Source organism: Delphinapterus leucas, chromosome 8 (genome assembly GCF_059928025.1).
Source record: "Delphinapterus leucas isolate spDelLeu-1000000601 "Yukka" chromosome 8, BTC_Dleu_Yukka2, whole genome shotgun sequence".
Lineage (NCBI taxonomy): Eukaryota > Metazoa > Chordata > Mammalia > Artiodactyla > Monodontidae > Delphinapterus > Delphinapterus leucas.
In genome coordinates, this window is record NC_143136.1 from 588231 (window position 1) to 603685 (window position 15455).

Below are 15455 nucleotides of genomic sequence, written 5' to 3' on the forward strand. Positions count from 1 at the left end.
CACCAGGGAAGCCCTGAAGTTTCCTTTTTTGCTGTTGTTTTTACAGCTTTTTCATTGAAGATGTAAAGTTAAAATATAGTTGGAATAATTGATTGCTCTGGGTGCTTGTGTCACCAACTTGATAGAGAAACTCATTTGTTTAATTTTTTAAAGTTGACTGTTTTCTTAAGTTAGCTTTGCTTATGCAGAACATCCTACGTGACCCTATTGTCAAAAGTGTAAAACAAGGGACTTCCCTGGTGGCGCAGTGGTTAAGAATCCGCCTGCCAGTGCAGGGGATGTGGGTTCCAGCCCTGGTCAGGGAAGATCCCACATGCCGTGGAGCAACTAAGCCCGTGCACCACAACTACTGAGCCTGCGCTCTAGAGCCCGCGAGCCACAACTACTGAGCTCACGTGCCACAACTACTGAAGCCCGTGCACCTAGAGCCCGTGCTCCGCAACAAGAGAAGCCACCGCAATGAGAAGCCCGCACACCTCAACAAAGAGTAGCCCCTGCTCACTGCAACTAGAGAAAGCCCGCGTGCAGCAACGAAGACCCAACCCAGCCAAAAATAAATGAATAAACATAAATAAATAATTTATTTTTTGAAAGTGTAAAACAAGATAAATTTTGTTTCACGTGGGTGTATAGCCCAGCTGCTGAGTGCCCCACCAGGCAGCCCTGCCATGGTTTATCCAGCAGACACCCTGGTGCTGGGCATCTGGGTTGTTTCCAGTCTTTTGCTGATCAAATAATGTCACAGTGAATAACTTTATGTACATGGCATTTTGGACTTTGGCCAGCGTAGCTCTGGGATAGTCCAGAGGTAGCCAGTCCGAGGGTAAATGCATCTATGACTTGTCCAAGTGTTGCCCCTCCCCCAGGGACTGTGCCATTTTGCTTCCCAGCAGTTGTGTGAGGGGACTTGCCTCCACCAACAAGAGTCTGTTGTCAGATTTGGATCTGGGCCAACCTGATCGGCGAGAAATGAGATCCTGCACGCATTTCTTTTTTTTGGTTGCGCCACACCGCATGTGGGATCTTAGTTCCCCAACCAGGGATTGAACCCACACCCCATGCAGTGGAAGAAGCGTGGAGTGTTAACCACCGGACCACCAGGGAAGTCCCTGCATTTCTCTTTTTTTGTCTTTTTCTTCTCGACTTTCGAAGCTTTTAAGTTCTTGTGAATTATAAACATTAATCCTAGTATTCCTGATTTTCAATGACCACCTTTCATGGAGGTGAAATGCACGGTTACAGCATGAACTTCACTCTTCCACAGTGTCCACAGGTGTACAGTTGAGTGGTATGTAGTACATTCTCAGTGTCATGCAACCATCTACCCTGTCTACTTCCAGGACACTTCTGTCACCCCAAGGAGAAACCCGTACCCATTAAGCCACTCCCAGTCTCTCCCCCCACCCCGCCCTTGCTTCCTGTCTCAAGTCGCAGATACTTTTGAAAATGTTAAATGTTATTGTTTTTTTCCCAGAAAGTATTTTGTCTTTTCTTGCTCCTGGATTTTAAATCATGTTGAGGAAGACTCTGCTCACTCCCCAGTTAGGAAGAAATTCACCCATTGTTTCTAGAACTTGTTTCATTTTTCATGCTTGGCTGTTGGATCCGTTTGGAATTTGTTTTGTGTCTAATGTGACATACGCATTCGATTTGGTCTCTGAGTGTTAACTGGTTTGTCACATTTGCTCACAAGCCCGGCTCTTCCCACCTCATCATGGACTTGGTTCTCCAGGCACAGGGGGTCTGTCTCTGGGGGTCCCGTGACCCTGCGCCTGCCTGTCTACATGCATTTGGCCTGGGGCCTGGTGGTCCAACAGCAGACTCAGAGGCAGAGGCCTAGACCCTCCTCATTTCTCTTCTTTGAAGGGTTTTCCCGGCTGTTTTTGCCCTTCACCCCCACCCCCACCCCCACCCCCACCCTCACCCCACCTCATAGGAACTTTTTTTTTTTTTTTTTTTTGCGGTACGCGGGCCTCTCACTGTTGTGCTCTCCCGTTGCGGAGCACAGGCTCCGGACATGCAGGCCCAGCAGCCATGGCTCACGGGCCCAGCCGCTCCGCGGCATGTGGGATCTTCCCGGATCGGGGGCACGAACCCGCGTCCCCTGCATCGGCAGGCGGACTCTCAACTACTGCGCCACCAGGGAAGCCCTATATGAACTTTATAATTAGCTTGTTTAGATCCAGAGGGGGAAAAACATTCTGATACTTTCATAAGGATTACGTTAAATTTACAAAGCTACTTATAGAGAACTGTCTTCTTTATGAGATCGTTTTCCTCTGGAACATGGGATTTCTTCTGTCCTTCCAAGTCCAGGGTGTCTCTGAGGTACCTTCAGAGTTTGCCTCACATAGGGTTTCGCATTTCTCACTCCGTTTATACCCCGGAATGTCATCTTCTGTTGTTGTTGGAAACGGGGTGTCTCCTCTACTGCAGCCTCTAACCCAATGTCCACGCAGATGCCTGGTCTCTCTGAGTGACCTTAAATCTGTGGCTTCCCTGACTCAGCGTCTGTAACATCACTTTCCCAGGCTGGAAACGTACCAAGGGATCCATCCTAGTGACGGAAGCAGGGTGGCAAAGGGACCTTCCTCTCCTCCCGCCCGCTTCCTTCCCTCTCGTCATCTGCCAGACTTCCCACTGCGAGCGCCCCTGGGTCCCATGCAGACAGAGCAGGCAGAGCTTGGAGAGGTGATGGGCTTGCAGGGGCGGCCGCCCCCTGGGAGGAAGCTGAGGAGAGGGGTCCTGTGGGGGGCCGTGGGGCCAGGAGGTGGGCGATGGGGGAAGGGGGGCAGCCCCCCTTGTGCACGGCAACCTCGCCTTTGGGCTCTTCCCCAGGAGGCTGGATGGGGAAGGGAAGACCCTAGCGGCCGTCTGGTCCACCCTGAGTCGTACGGAAAGGGAACCGGGGCTGAGAGAGGCCGCGTCCAACACCGTGTGCCTGCTGCCAGGCCAGAGGCGGGGGGCGGCGGGGGAGGGGGACTGAGGAACGTGGGGCGCAGCTGCTGGTGCACGCACGGTGGCAGCACGTGCAGGCGTGTATGCACGCAGGCCCAGTGTGGCACAGGGCAGCACAAGTTGGCCTTGGTGAGGGAAGACGTGTGCCTGTGCTCCATCACGTCGGGCCGGCCTGCCATCTGTCGGGTCCCTGGCAGTCGCAGGACAGGTACCAGGAGCAGACGGGGTCACCCTCCACGGCTGCGGAACTTTATTGGGATCGGACAAACACACCATCCTTCTCGGTCGTGGGCTCCCGCGTCCACAGGACCCTGCCACACAGAGACCCACCCCGGTGCGCGGGGGACACGCCCTCCCTCTAGAAACAGGTTCAGTAACCACCACACGAGCCTTAGGCCCCACGTGCAGAGTCAGTAACACTCCACAGCTCCTCCGGCCTCGAGAGTCACCTTCAGGCCCAGAGTCCAGGCCCCCTGCCCAGGAGGACCGAGGCCAGCTCATGTCCTGACGTGGGAACCGCACACAGATGGGGCCCAGCTCCCTTCCTTCAGGGCCTGGGACGTGACCCTGACTTTCTGGCTCTAGAAAGAAGGGGACCAGCGGGGGTTCCGGGGGAGGGGGAACAATGGGGAAGGGCCCCTGTCGGCCCTGAAGCCCAGCTCCAGGGCCAGGAAGCCCCCCTCTTCCCTGTCCAGAGGGCCTGGGTCTGTGGAGGAGGGGCTCAGGGCAGGGCTTCCAGCTTCGACGCGGGGCTCCGAGGGTCTTCCTGGCTTGGGTGGGGCGGAGGGTGATGCTTTCGGGGGCCGAGGGCCTCCCACGTAAAGGGGCCGGGCTGCGGCCCCTGCCCAAGCCAGCAGCTCATCTCTCCGGCAGCAGCATGAAGAACGCAGCCTTCAGGAAGCGGCCACAGCTGCAGAGCGCGGCCACGAGCCAGTGGGAGCGGAGGCCGGGGTCGGTGCTGACCACGCACTTGAGCACATCCGTCTGGGAGGGAAGAGGGGGCAGTTAGAGAGTGGAGCGGAGAGGGTGCGGCCTGTGCCCCCCGCCCCCCGCCCGGTGTCAGCCAGGTCGCCTGAGGGAATGCTCGAGGCCGTTTGGGAAGGCTTGTGGTCCAGCTGGATGGAAGGCTCCAGCATGGGACCCGACCCAACAGGTGGATTCAGATGGTGAGAGGGGAGGGAGGGGAGACTGCTGGGCCCCCAGCCATGGGCCCAGCTACCAGCTCGGCCACCTGCTGACATCCCAGTGGCCTTCCACAGATGCTGTGGAGCCTGGGGTGCCAGGGAAGGACAAATCCCTTAGAACAGGAGCCCGAACTGAGCTTTCCAGAAGCCCAGTAAATGGCCACTCCTTACTTCCTTATTTCTTTCTAGTCCTGCTAAGAAATGAGGTACTATCCCTACAGCTTAACCTTTGGCCGTGGTGTCAATCAGCGTCCTGGCTGCCTGGTGCCCAGCCTCAGCCGGGCTCCAGGACAGGACGGCAGGATGGGACAGCGGGAGGCCCACAGCCACGTGACTCATCCAGGAGGTGACGCCCTCCCCGCCCAGTGCCGCCTTCAGATGAGATCACAGCCCCAGCGGCCCCTCACCACACCCCCTGTGGCTCCAATCCCAGCAGAGGCTGAGCTCCGTCCCCTCGGCCAGTGTGCTTTGCACACTTTTGCCCACCATCCATTTTACAGAGGAGAAAACAGCTCTCCTACGGGTGGGGCTGCCCCGCAGTCCCCGAGGCCTGGCCAGGTGATCGGGGACATGGAGACTCTGACACCATCCCTGGGGGCGGGCAGCGGGTTTTAGCTCTGGAGTCGGGGGTGGTCAGATCCAGAGGGCCCACACTGGAGCTGGGCCGCAGGAGCCGTCCTGGGCTGGGCAGCCCCGGCCTCGCCCCTCCTCCAGCCCCGATCACCCCTGCCACTGCCGGCACTCAGGCGTTCAACCACCGCCCCCTTCCTGGCACCGCCATATTCCCTCACCCATCCACCGCGTCTCCGCAGCCAGGTCGCCAGGGTCTTGCGCACGAACTCCCCGAGGCAGTCAACGAGGGCGTGGACCAGGGCGGGCTGGGCCTGTCGCACGCAGTCCACGGCCAGCCCCGCAGCCACTGAGTACAGGGACACAACCTTGCCCCAGGTGATTCCTGCAGGGAGAGAGATGGGTGCTGGTCACCAAAGGCCACCAAGACCCAGCTTGAGGCCAGCCCGCAGGGTCACGTGAGGGGGCTGAGCCTTTCTGAGCCACACCCCTGCCATTCCGCTGGTGACTGGGGTCGACACCCGGGGCAGCCTCAACCCACAGCTCCCACCAGACGGGGAGCTCGGTCAGCTGGCGGCTGTGCGAGTCCCAGCCACCGTCTGCTGCAGATCAGTCCTGCCACCGTCACACGTCGTTCTCAGGCGGGGATGTCTCGAGCCTGCATTACACACCTGCACACCTGGGCCAGGGCCTGGCGATGACCCTGCACAGCCCAGTATCTGCTGGAGGAGGTGATGGAGCAGAAAGGCAAAGAGGAGGCTGAGCAGGTCAAGGGGGCTCAGTGACTCGGCACTGGATGTGATAAACAGGAAGCAGCTTCCATCTGTGCCTGCCCCCAGCACAGCCCTGCGAGGACAGAGGATGTTCTCCATGTAAAGAAGCTGAGGCCCCGGGAGGAATGGCCTTGCCCAGACCACCAAGCTACTGGGGGCAGAACTGAGATGGAGCCCACCTGGGAGGAAAGACAGACGAATGACAGTCTGGGGAACAGTGCTTGCCAGTTGTATAAGGTTCCTTAATATAGGAAGAGATTTTATAAATCAATGAGAAAAAGAGAGAAACCTTTCAAAAGAAATACGAACAGAATACAAACAGCTGATTCACAAAAGAAGAAGTATTAACAGTACACCAGACACATGAAAGATGCTCACCCTCACCGATACACAAAGAAGTAAGTGTACATTAGAACGAGATGTAAATTACAGTCTATCAGACAAAATTCCAAGTGGCAATGTGAGGATCCATGTAACTCTGCAGCCTGGTAACTGTGATGAGAAAGACAGCTGGAGGGCACCAGCACCACCTGTGAAAGGACACAAACATGGGTGCCCCGCCTGAGTCCTAGAAGGAAGCAGCACAGGCAGGGAGGAAGCATGCCCCTCAACCCATGTTCACACCACAGCTGGGACAGTCTGTCATAAGAGCACAAGTCAGTGCGAATGAATCCCTGTTCACAGTCGCCAAAAGGTGGAAATGACAAAACATAAATAAGCAGTGAGTGGAAAAGCACAATGTGGTCCAGCCACACAGCAGAATGATACTTGGCCTCAAAGTGGAAGGAAGCACTGACAGGGCCACAACCTGATGAACCTTGAAAACATCGCGCTCAGTGAAAGAAGCAGACTTGAAAGGCCACACATATCGTATGAGTCCATTCCTATGAAATGTGCAGGACTGTCAGATCCGTGGAGACAGAAAGCAGACCAGTGGTCCCTGGGGGCTGCAGGAGGGGGCCAGGCAGTGACAGCCTAATGGGAATGGGTGTTCTTCCCACTGGCAAAGAACTTGGAGAGGACGCGGTTGCACGATACTGTGCATGCATTCAGCGCCACTGAATCACACACTTTAAAATGGTTAACTGGGACTTCCCTGGCCGTCTAGTGGCTAGGACACTGTGCTTCCACTGCAGGGTGAATGGGTTCAATCCTTGGTCGGGGAACTAAGATCCCACATGCCGCGTGGTGTAGCCAATAAATAATAAATAAATAAAATGGTTAATTGTACGTCATGTGAATTTCACCTCAACAAAAATTTTAAAACCCCATAAATCAGGCCAGGCCACTCCCCAACCCTCCTGTTACTGTCCCTTCCCATCTCCTTCAAAGTAAATCCAAGTCTGAAGTCCCACCTGAGCTGGCTGCTGGCCCCTCTGAGGCCCCCTTGTCCTGCGACCTGGCCTCATGCATGCTATCCCAGCCTCACCGCTGCCTGCAGGGCTTCCTCACCCCCAGGCCTCTGCCCAAGGTCCTCCCTCTAAGGGCCACGCAGACCGTGATGGCATCAGGTCCTGGTGACGCTGCCGTCACACCACGCTCCCCATTGACCAACTGCTCGTGGGTGCCAGCCCTGGCGGGCTCTGTGCTGCTCACAGCTGTGCCCTTGACACCCCCAGGCTTGGCGTCCCACAGGTACCCACCACCACCAGGGGACAGGTGAAGGGTCAGCATGGCAGGGCGGGGATCAAGAGAATGAACACGCGTTCTGCGGTGCTGTGTGGAGAGGTGAGCTCCACGTGATGGCCACGTTTTACCTGGAGAGGAAAGCCCTGGTCCGGAAGGTGCCGGCAGGGTGGTCTCTGGGAGGTGGGGCTCAGGTATGTCCTATTTTCTTTGAGGTCTTTGTGTTCATTTTTACGGAGATATAATCTCACTAGCGTAAATTCATCCTTTTAAAGTGTGAGATCCAGTGTTTTTAGCATATTGACTATGTTGTACAACCATCACCACTATCGAATTCCAGACATTTTCACTCCAAATCACTGTCCCCAGGAGCATCATGCCCCTGTCACCCCAGCCCTGGTAACCTCTAATCTACTTTGTCTCTGTGGATTACCTGTTCTGGACGTTTCACGAACGCAGTCACACAGTATGTCCCACTTTGTGTCTGACTCCGTTCACTGAGCAAAATGTTTTCAAGGTTCCTCCGTGCTGTCCTGGTGTGGGCACCTCATTCCTTTTTACGGCCGAATAATGTTCCATCCAGTGGATGGACCACCCATCAGGAAACGAACACGTGGGCTGTTGGCCCCTCCGGCTGTGGGGATACGCGGCTCTGAACACTCGTGTGCAAGCCCTTGTGTGGACATGTGGCTTCCTTTCTCAGGGGTCAAAACCGAGGAGCAGAACTGCCAGGTCAGGGGGTGACCCCGTCAGAGTTACCATTGGAGAAGCTGCCAGACCACTTCACGCCCTGACTCTTCACAGCCTCACCCGTGCTGGGTTCTCTGAAGTTTTGCCTTGAGTGCCCCAGTGGGCGCGAGGTGGCATCTTTTTGTGGTTTGATGGGTGTTTCCCTGGTGACTGATGATACTGAGCAACTTCTCATGCACGTACTGGCTGTTCATACATCTTCCTTGAAGAGATGTCCATTCAGACCCTTTGCTCTTTTTAAAGTGAGGTGGTCTTTTTAGTACTGATTTCTGAGAGTTTTTTATCTCATGTGTTTTCTGATCTTTCCGTGGTGAAATATTTTGCTCTTGTAATGAGAAGAAAAAAATGAAAACACTTGCCAACTTTCAGTTTTTCCACTGAAGGGAACCAAGAAGCGCCTGCAGCCAAGACGCAGCCTGGAACAGCGCCCCCTGCCTCTGCCTTCGCGGGGGCTCAGCCACGTGGGGAGGCCACCTGGAACCCTGCCCTGCAGTCCTCGAGCCGTCCACGTCACCGGCTACAGCCAGAGCAGGTGAGGGGCCGGCCGGGACGACGAGGGGGAGGAATATCCAGCCCGGGGGGTCAGCGCGTGCAAGACCCAGCTGCTTGGGAGAGGCTGCGGGCAGAGATGGGCAGGGCTGGCAAGCATCTGATGGCTGGAGCTTGCCTGGTGGCAAGAGGGCCTGAGGACCGGGAAGGCTAGGATGAACAAGGGGTGAAGGGAGACCTCGGGTGGGTGGGAAGCGGGAGGGTGCGTGGGGCAGCCACGGGCTGGTCGGGGGGTGGGCTGAGAGCCCGTCGGCAGCACAAGGGGCGGCCCGCAGCCCTGTGCTCCACGGAGCCTGTCCCTGCTCCCCTTTCAGGTGGCTCTGAGGTCCACAGAGGTTAAGAACCACTTGCAGGTCACAGAGCCCATGAGGGGCTGGGCGCCCCAAAGCACCAGAGGGGCAGGTGGCGGTGTGGAGGCCACCACGAGAAAAGGGTAGGGCCAGCTGGGTGGGGCGGGGATGCTTGATCGCAGAGAAGTACATCCTGCTCTGGTTTCAAGCGAAAAATCACGGGCTTTAAACTGAACTCCCCAAGTGAAAGAAGCCAGCCGCTGGTGCCCTGTGCCCATTCATCACGGCCACACCTTCCTCCCCGCCCCTCCCCCTCCCCGCCCTGCCCCAGCCCCCGCCTCGTCCTTCCAGAACCCAGAGCCCTTCTGGGCACATCTCCGGCCCCTCCCGCACTGAGCAGGCGGGGCAGGCAGGGGTGGGTGCTTCGTCCCGGCTGCCCGCCCTCTGTCCCTGTCCACACACCAGCCACCCTCCCCGGGGCCCAGCCGCCCCGCCCCCCAGTCCCAAACACCAGCCGCCGCAGCCGCGCTCTCAGAGCTGACCTTCCTGTTAGAGCAGCCCTTGCTCTAAGCAGCCGCCCGCCCGCGGAGACAGACACCGGCGGCCACCCACGCGCCAGCGTCAGGCCTGACGGGAGCCCAGGGAGGGCCCAGGGCGGCTGTCAGCTCCCTTCCCTGGCCTGCCCAGGTCACCGCGAGGGCACCCGGGTCAGGACTGCCAGACCTCCTGGGCATCCCACGCCTCTCACCAGCCCCCTCCCTCCCAGGCACCCCCCCCCCCGTGAAGTCCTGGCCACCCAGTGACGCCCTGGAGGCTGGGTCCTGCAGCCGGGGGTCCCGTGTCCCTGCCACGCCGGCCTGCCCACCAGGGGTCGGAGGAGCCTCCCCGAGAGGGGACAGTGCAGGGCAACACCCAGAGGGTGCGGTCAGCGGGCTGGGGGCCCTCTGATGGGATGCGGCAGCCCCAGCCCCTCCACCGGCCTCCTTTCTTCTGCCGGTGGGCGGAGGTCCCCCATGGGGTGGGACTGTGGCTCCCGGTGCCCTCTGCCCCAAAGCCCTGCTGCCGTCCCAACCATCCGACGGCTAAGGAACGGCAAGGGGTGTTCCAAGGTCACGCCGCTGGTCGACGACAGACCCAAAGCCGCCTCGCAGAAGGGGCCCGTCCTCCCCAAAGCCCTTCCCACCCTCGATACCACGTGGCCACTCACACCCCCACTCCACCAGGATGCGCCCCGGGAACACTCTGGCTCTGGGGCCCCCAAGCCCCCCTCCTTGAGGGCTGGGACTGGCCATCCCGTCCATCACAGGGGTCCCCAGGCCCAGGGCAGCGCCAGACAGTGCTGGGGAAACCTCGGTGGGATCGGCTGACTGGGCAGGTGCTGCACTGGGCTGGGGGCTTTGGTCACCTGATGGCCAGCAGCGCCTGGCGCCTGCTACGTACCAGGACACAGGACCGAGGTGGAAACGCAGGGCAGGGGCGCCAGAACAGGGCACGAGGTCACGGGTGGGGAGACAAGGTCTGTGGACCTCAGGGAGCCCAGCAGGTCCCAGGAGGCGGCGTGGGAACGAGAGGCGGTTTTGGGGGATGAGTCCTAGAGTTTCCTGGGAGCCTGGAGGCAGGTGTGCAGACCGGAAGCAGCACGAGCTGAACTCAGGGCGAGGGCACACGGAGAAGGGGCAGACGTCACCTGCTCCTAGGGCCCAGGTGGAGGCTCCGGGAGATCCACAGGTGACTGCGGGCCACCCGGGTGAGACAGGTGTGTCAACATTCTCCAAATGTGTCCCGGTGAGCCGCTCCACCAGGGACTCCCACCCTAGTGCACCCCTCCCACTATGGGGGCTGTTCTGCGACTTGCCTCTGACCAACAGACTCAGGCTCAGTGACACGGTGACTTCTTACGTCAAAAGAGCCTGGCGGCGCCCACTTGGGCTGCTTGGGACCTGCGGCCACGCCGTGAGAAGCCCAAGCCCCACAGGACATGTACAGGCCACATGCAGAACAGCCCCGCCCCACTCCAGCCAACAGTCAGCACCAACTGGCAGCCTGGGACATGCAGCCCAGACAGGGCTTCCGGTCACAGCCCCAGGACCGCACAAGAGGCCCACTGTCCTTGGACCCAGGGAGGCTCCCCTGAGAGCCCACCCAGCGCTGCAGCCCCGGCCCTGACCCACAGACCCTGGGCCATGCCAGCAGTGTGGGCCCCCTGGACACACAGGCCTACCTGCAGAAAAGATCTGGGCTGCCACAGCCAGGAAGGCGTCGGTCACCACGGTCTCGGACTGCAGGGGGATGTTCAGCTGGCGGGCCACGTTGCGGTAGACGCTGGGCCGGATCAGCTCCAGCTCGTCCGCTGCGGTCACACAGGCGGGTAAGAGGTGGTCACACCCACGGGGTGTGGGGCCCACGCGGGCCTGGGGCCAGCCCACTCCTCAGCCTGTGGCCACAGCTGGGGACCCTGATCCCAGCCCTATTCCTGACCCCTCGACCTGTCACATTCCCACCCACGAGACACCACCCCTAGAACCCCCGGGGACAAGACCAGGGAGGTGCGGTGGGCACCCCCAGACCTGCCTCTGGGGCCTGTCCCCTCTGCCGAGCCAGCCACGCCCACCCTCCCCCCAGGGCAGAGCCGGCTGGGCCAGTGGGGCGGGCACCCTAGCAGTGCCTGATCAGTGACTCACAGCCCACAGCCAGCTGCATGGGAGGGCGGTAGTCTGACAAGCAAGCAGCCAGCCCAACATGGGTGTGGACTGTTCCAGCGACCCCACACCGGTGGGGAGCCCGGCTGCTGCCTCACAGGGGTGTCCTTGCTCAGGCGCCAGCACCATTCAGTGAACCAAGAAAAGGAGCCACTACCCGGGGCCGCCAGCACCACACAGGGTCAGACCTGGGCTCCTGGGGCCAAGCAGGGGTATCTGGATGGGGCGGCCACACGTGGCAGCGGGAGGCCCTGTCAAGGGCACTGCCTGCACGTGTGCCCGCTGCAGCGCCCCTGGCAGTCACGTGCCAGGAATCCCACACAGCCCTCGGACTGGGCGTCCCCCAACCCAGCCGCCTCTCCGCCAAAGCAAACAGGAAAATGCTTCCTACTGGAAGTCCAGGCGATAAGGGCTCCGAGTCACCCATGGGGCCAGATGCACTCCATCTAATTAATTAAGATCTGGAACCAGAGGAGGACTGCGGGGAGGCTGGCAGAACGATGCGGGAGGGAGCATGGAAACTCCCAGGGCTGGCCTGGCTGTTCCCACATACAGACCCCGGGGTCTACCGGGGACTGACCCCAACTCGACCCGGGCCTCTTCCTGTTTGCTGCTGCTCCAGGAGCGGGGCGTCTGTGCTCGGGAGGAACTGGGGGTACGCTGGGGACAGGGAGACAGCTCCAGACCATGACTGGTGGGGAAGGGGCGGTCACGCTGAGCAGCTGCAAGGGCGAATGCTTTGGGGGTTCAAGCCATCTCCCTCCAGGGTCCCCTTAGCCATCTCGCAGGAACTGAACCCCAGGGACTGGCCGTGATGAGGCCGGATGCTGGAGGAGGGCCTGAAGGCCTGGCCCCTGAGAGGGCCAGCGCAGGGCACTTGGCCGGACTCTGCTCCTCCAGCCCTGGCTGGAAGCATCCCAGGCTCTCCGGGTCTGAGGTCACAGTGCTGAAGGGACAGATACCGGCGCGGTCTGATTAGCAGAGCCCAAAGCAGGGCTTTTCAGAAAGTTCAAACAGTAGGGACCCCGGGCCCAAGGTAGAGGCAGCCCCGAGCCCCTGCTCGCAGGCAAGGAGATGGAGCTGGGGGCAGGCAGGGCAGAGGCAGGATCTCCTCCTGGCCACTCCAGGGGCTCTTGGGAGGTCAAGACACCATATTCACCAGGACCCTCTGGAGTGCTCCCCCAGTGTTGTCCCCACAGCCCAACTGGAAGAGGTGGCTCGGGCGCTGACCTCAGGGGAGTCCAGGCACTCTGGGCCTCTGGCTGATCCCCCAAACCCCACTTGCTCCCCTCCCCTGAGACCCAGGCGGGACACCGCCCCCCTGGCAGCCCTCTGCAATGGCTCCTCGGCATCTGTGTGTCTCCCCCGGGCCCCAACACTCCTGTGCAGGCCAGGTCTACACAACCCTGCCCCCAGGGTCCACACAAAACAGGGGCAAGCAGACGCGCGAGCCAGCCTGAGGAGGGGAGGGCGTCCGCTTTCACAGGGTGTTCCCTCCAACCAGGGCTCCGGGGCCAGCCTCTCCCCTGGAGAGGCACCCGGTCAGGGCTCCATCTGTGCTGCCATACCTCCCCATGTGCACACGCTTGGGGTGGAACTGTCACACTGGATGGGGCAGGGCTGGGCAGTCTCAGTCCCTGTGGAGAGGTGGACTGACTGAGTCAGCTGGGCCGGTCCCTCCCTCTCTGGGGTCCTTGGAGAAGGTGGAGACAGTTACCGGGCTGTGTGTGACCCCACAGTCAAGTACCTCCAGATGTCCACTCAACTAGCGTCCAGGTGAGATCTTGGGCTACCTAGCCTCATGGTGGCTCAGCTCTCCTGGGGCACTAAATTTCGCCGGGAGCCCTAAGAGGCCTCCAAATCAAGAGAGAAGAGCAACCCATGGCAGGATTTGAGCCAGTAACTGCAAGGACCTATTTTCCAAAACAAACAGCAGGACACGTGGTCCGACAAAGGATTTTTGTGCCCAGCTGAGCACAAGGGTCACTCAGGAAGTTTAGCCACCAAAACATCATTCTTCCCGGAGCTGTCTATCCTTTATTTCCAGAGTGTCTGAAATCCCGGCTGAGCAGGCAAATGCGGGGAGGTCTTTGGCGGGTGCACAGGCGAGCCTGAGGGGGGACTGGAAGAGTGGGGTGCTGGAGGGATCATCGGTCTGGGTGCGCCCGCCTTGTGCGCCGGGTTACTCAGGGCACTCCGGACCAGCCCCCTCTCTGCCCCAGAGGGGAGAACGAGGCCCAGCAGGGGCGGGTGCCGGTGCGGTCACCGGCGGGCGGGCCAGTGCAGGGACAGCTGTACCCCGAGGCGCAGCGGGGCCGCCCCGCCGGCCGGCTTTGGAGGGTAAGCCTGGGATCCCGCCCGCCGAGGCCCGCACTCACCCAGGCGCAGCAGCACCGTGCACACTTCGGCCAGGCGGCCGCCGGGGGCGGGCGCGGCGCGCTCCGGCGCGCTCCAGGCGAGGCCGGCGCGCAGCAGCCGCGCGTGCACGAACTCCCGGCCGAGCGCCTTGGCCTGGGCCACCAGCTCCTTGTCGGTGGGCGAGCGGTCAAAGGCGTCCATGATCTCGGCAGCGAAGACCGAGGAGCGCCGCAGCACCTCCATGGCGGGGACGCGGGCGGGGGGCGCCGCACCTGCGGGCAGAGGGTGCTCAGACGGGCCCGCCCCGCCACCCCGGCCTGGCTGGCGGAGGGGAAGGTCGGCCGCGCGAGAACGGCGGGCAGCTGGGAGCGTGGAAGGGGCGCGGCGTGCGCCTAGATCGCGTGCGTGCGCCGGGCCGGAGCGCACAGGGAGGCCGGGCCGGCGCGGCTCTGGGGAAGGGCTTCGGCCAGCTGCGGGTAAGCGTTCCTGTTTGTGCCCCAAATCTTTAAAAGCGCGGTGTCACCTTCTTTTAGATGCCGAACTCAATCACAAAGATCCCCACGGGTGCCGGGGATAGGAAGGACCTCGGGGAAATGGCGATTGGCTCTGGGGCCGCCGTGCCCGCGCTCGAAGACGAGTGCGCGGGCGGCGGAGGCGTGGGCGGGGGGCATGGCCCGACCTGCTCCCAACCGGTGGCAGCCGGGACCCCGGCCCGGCCCAGCGTCCGGGGCCACCACCCACCTCCGCGCCTCGCCGTCCTCGGTGTTTGTCCCCGGCCTCGCCGTTCCCGTGGCGCGGCCCGCCCTGCTCACCTCTCCCGCCGCATGTCTCGGGCGCGGGGGCTGGGGAGGAGTGCTGGCCTCAGTATCTGCTGGCCGCCGTCTCCGCAGATCTGGATCCTTCCATTCAAACTGGCGAGGACGCGCGCCCCGCCCCGGCGCCCGCCCTGTCCACGCCTGAGCCGGGCTGGAGCGCTGAGGGTGCGGGGTCTCGGGCCCTACGGGGGCTCCGGCGGCGGCGTCGGGGGCGAGGCGAGTGCGGGCAGCACCGCGCAACTTTCCGCCGGGCGATAGGCGAGGCTTGGGGCTTTGCCTTCTAAGGGAAAGGCAACCCCGGGGCGGAGCCACGGCCAGAGCTTCCCCGCCGCCTCACCGCTTAAGGAGGCCCGAGCGAGTTCCCGGTATGCGCTCAAGGAGGGCCACGGGGCAGGAGCTGTCCCCCACTGTCCCAGTGATTAGGACCTGGCTCTGGCACCAGCCGCCTGGATTCACAGCCGGCTTCATTATCGTATTGATTCCTAGAGGTTCTTTATATATTCTGGATGCTGTGTCCCTGGTCTTACACATGGCTTGGTATTGGACGTGGGTACTTGGATCTGCATTGTATGGAAGGTATTGCAAATGCCTTCTGCCATTCTGTGGTTTGCTGTTGCTTATACTGAACAGGAATTTTCTCAGTGACGTCCAATTTATCGATCTTTTCTCATGTTTAGTGCTTTTTTATTAGGATATTCTCCCGTGTTTTCTTTTAGAAGCTTGTTTTAGCATTCACATTTAGATCTATGATGGATCACAAATTAGTTCCTGTGAATATTGTGGTAGGGGGTCAGAGCTCATTTTCTCTATATGGATATCCAGTAGACCATCATGAGTTATTGAAAGGGCCCTCATCTTTCCACTGAATTGGAGAAGAGTCCCC

The 15455-nt window shown here is 60.5% G+C and overlaps 1 protein-coding gene across 4 annotated transcripts; it reads right to left on the minus strand.

Moving 5' to 3' along the window:
- Positions 1-3185: 3185 nt before the first annotated feature.
- On the minus strand, positions 3186-14869 carry BOK (BCL2 family apoptosis regulator BOK). 4 transcript variants are annotated; one of them, XM_022568219.3, is made up of 5 exons: positions 14570-14864; positions 13778-14029; positions 10922-11050; positions 4934-5097; positions 3186-3942 (listed from the first exon to the last, which is right to left on the minus strand). In XM_022568219.3, the coding sequence occupies exons 2-5, from the start codon at positions 13998-14000 to the stop codon at positions 3817-3819; spliced, it is 642 nt and encodes a 213-aa protein (XP_022423927.2). In that variant the 5' UTR covers positions 14001-14029; positions 14570-14864; the 3' UTR covers positions 3186-3816. The 4 variants fall into 4 exon arrangements, 3 of the variants coding, with proteins under 3 accessions (XP_022423927.2, XP_022423928.2, XP_089772227.1); XM_022568220.3 differs by having other exon boundaries at positions 14499-14581; XR_016394001.1 differs by lacking the exon at positions 3186-3942 and adding an exon at positions 7545-8186 and having other exon boundaries at positions 5010-5097; positions 14570-14867.
- Between the last annotated feature and the right edge of the window lie 586 nt (positions 14870-15455).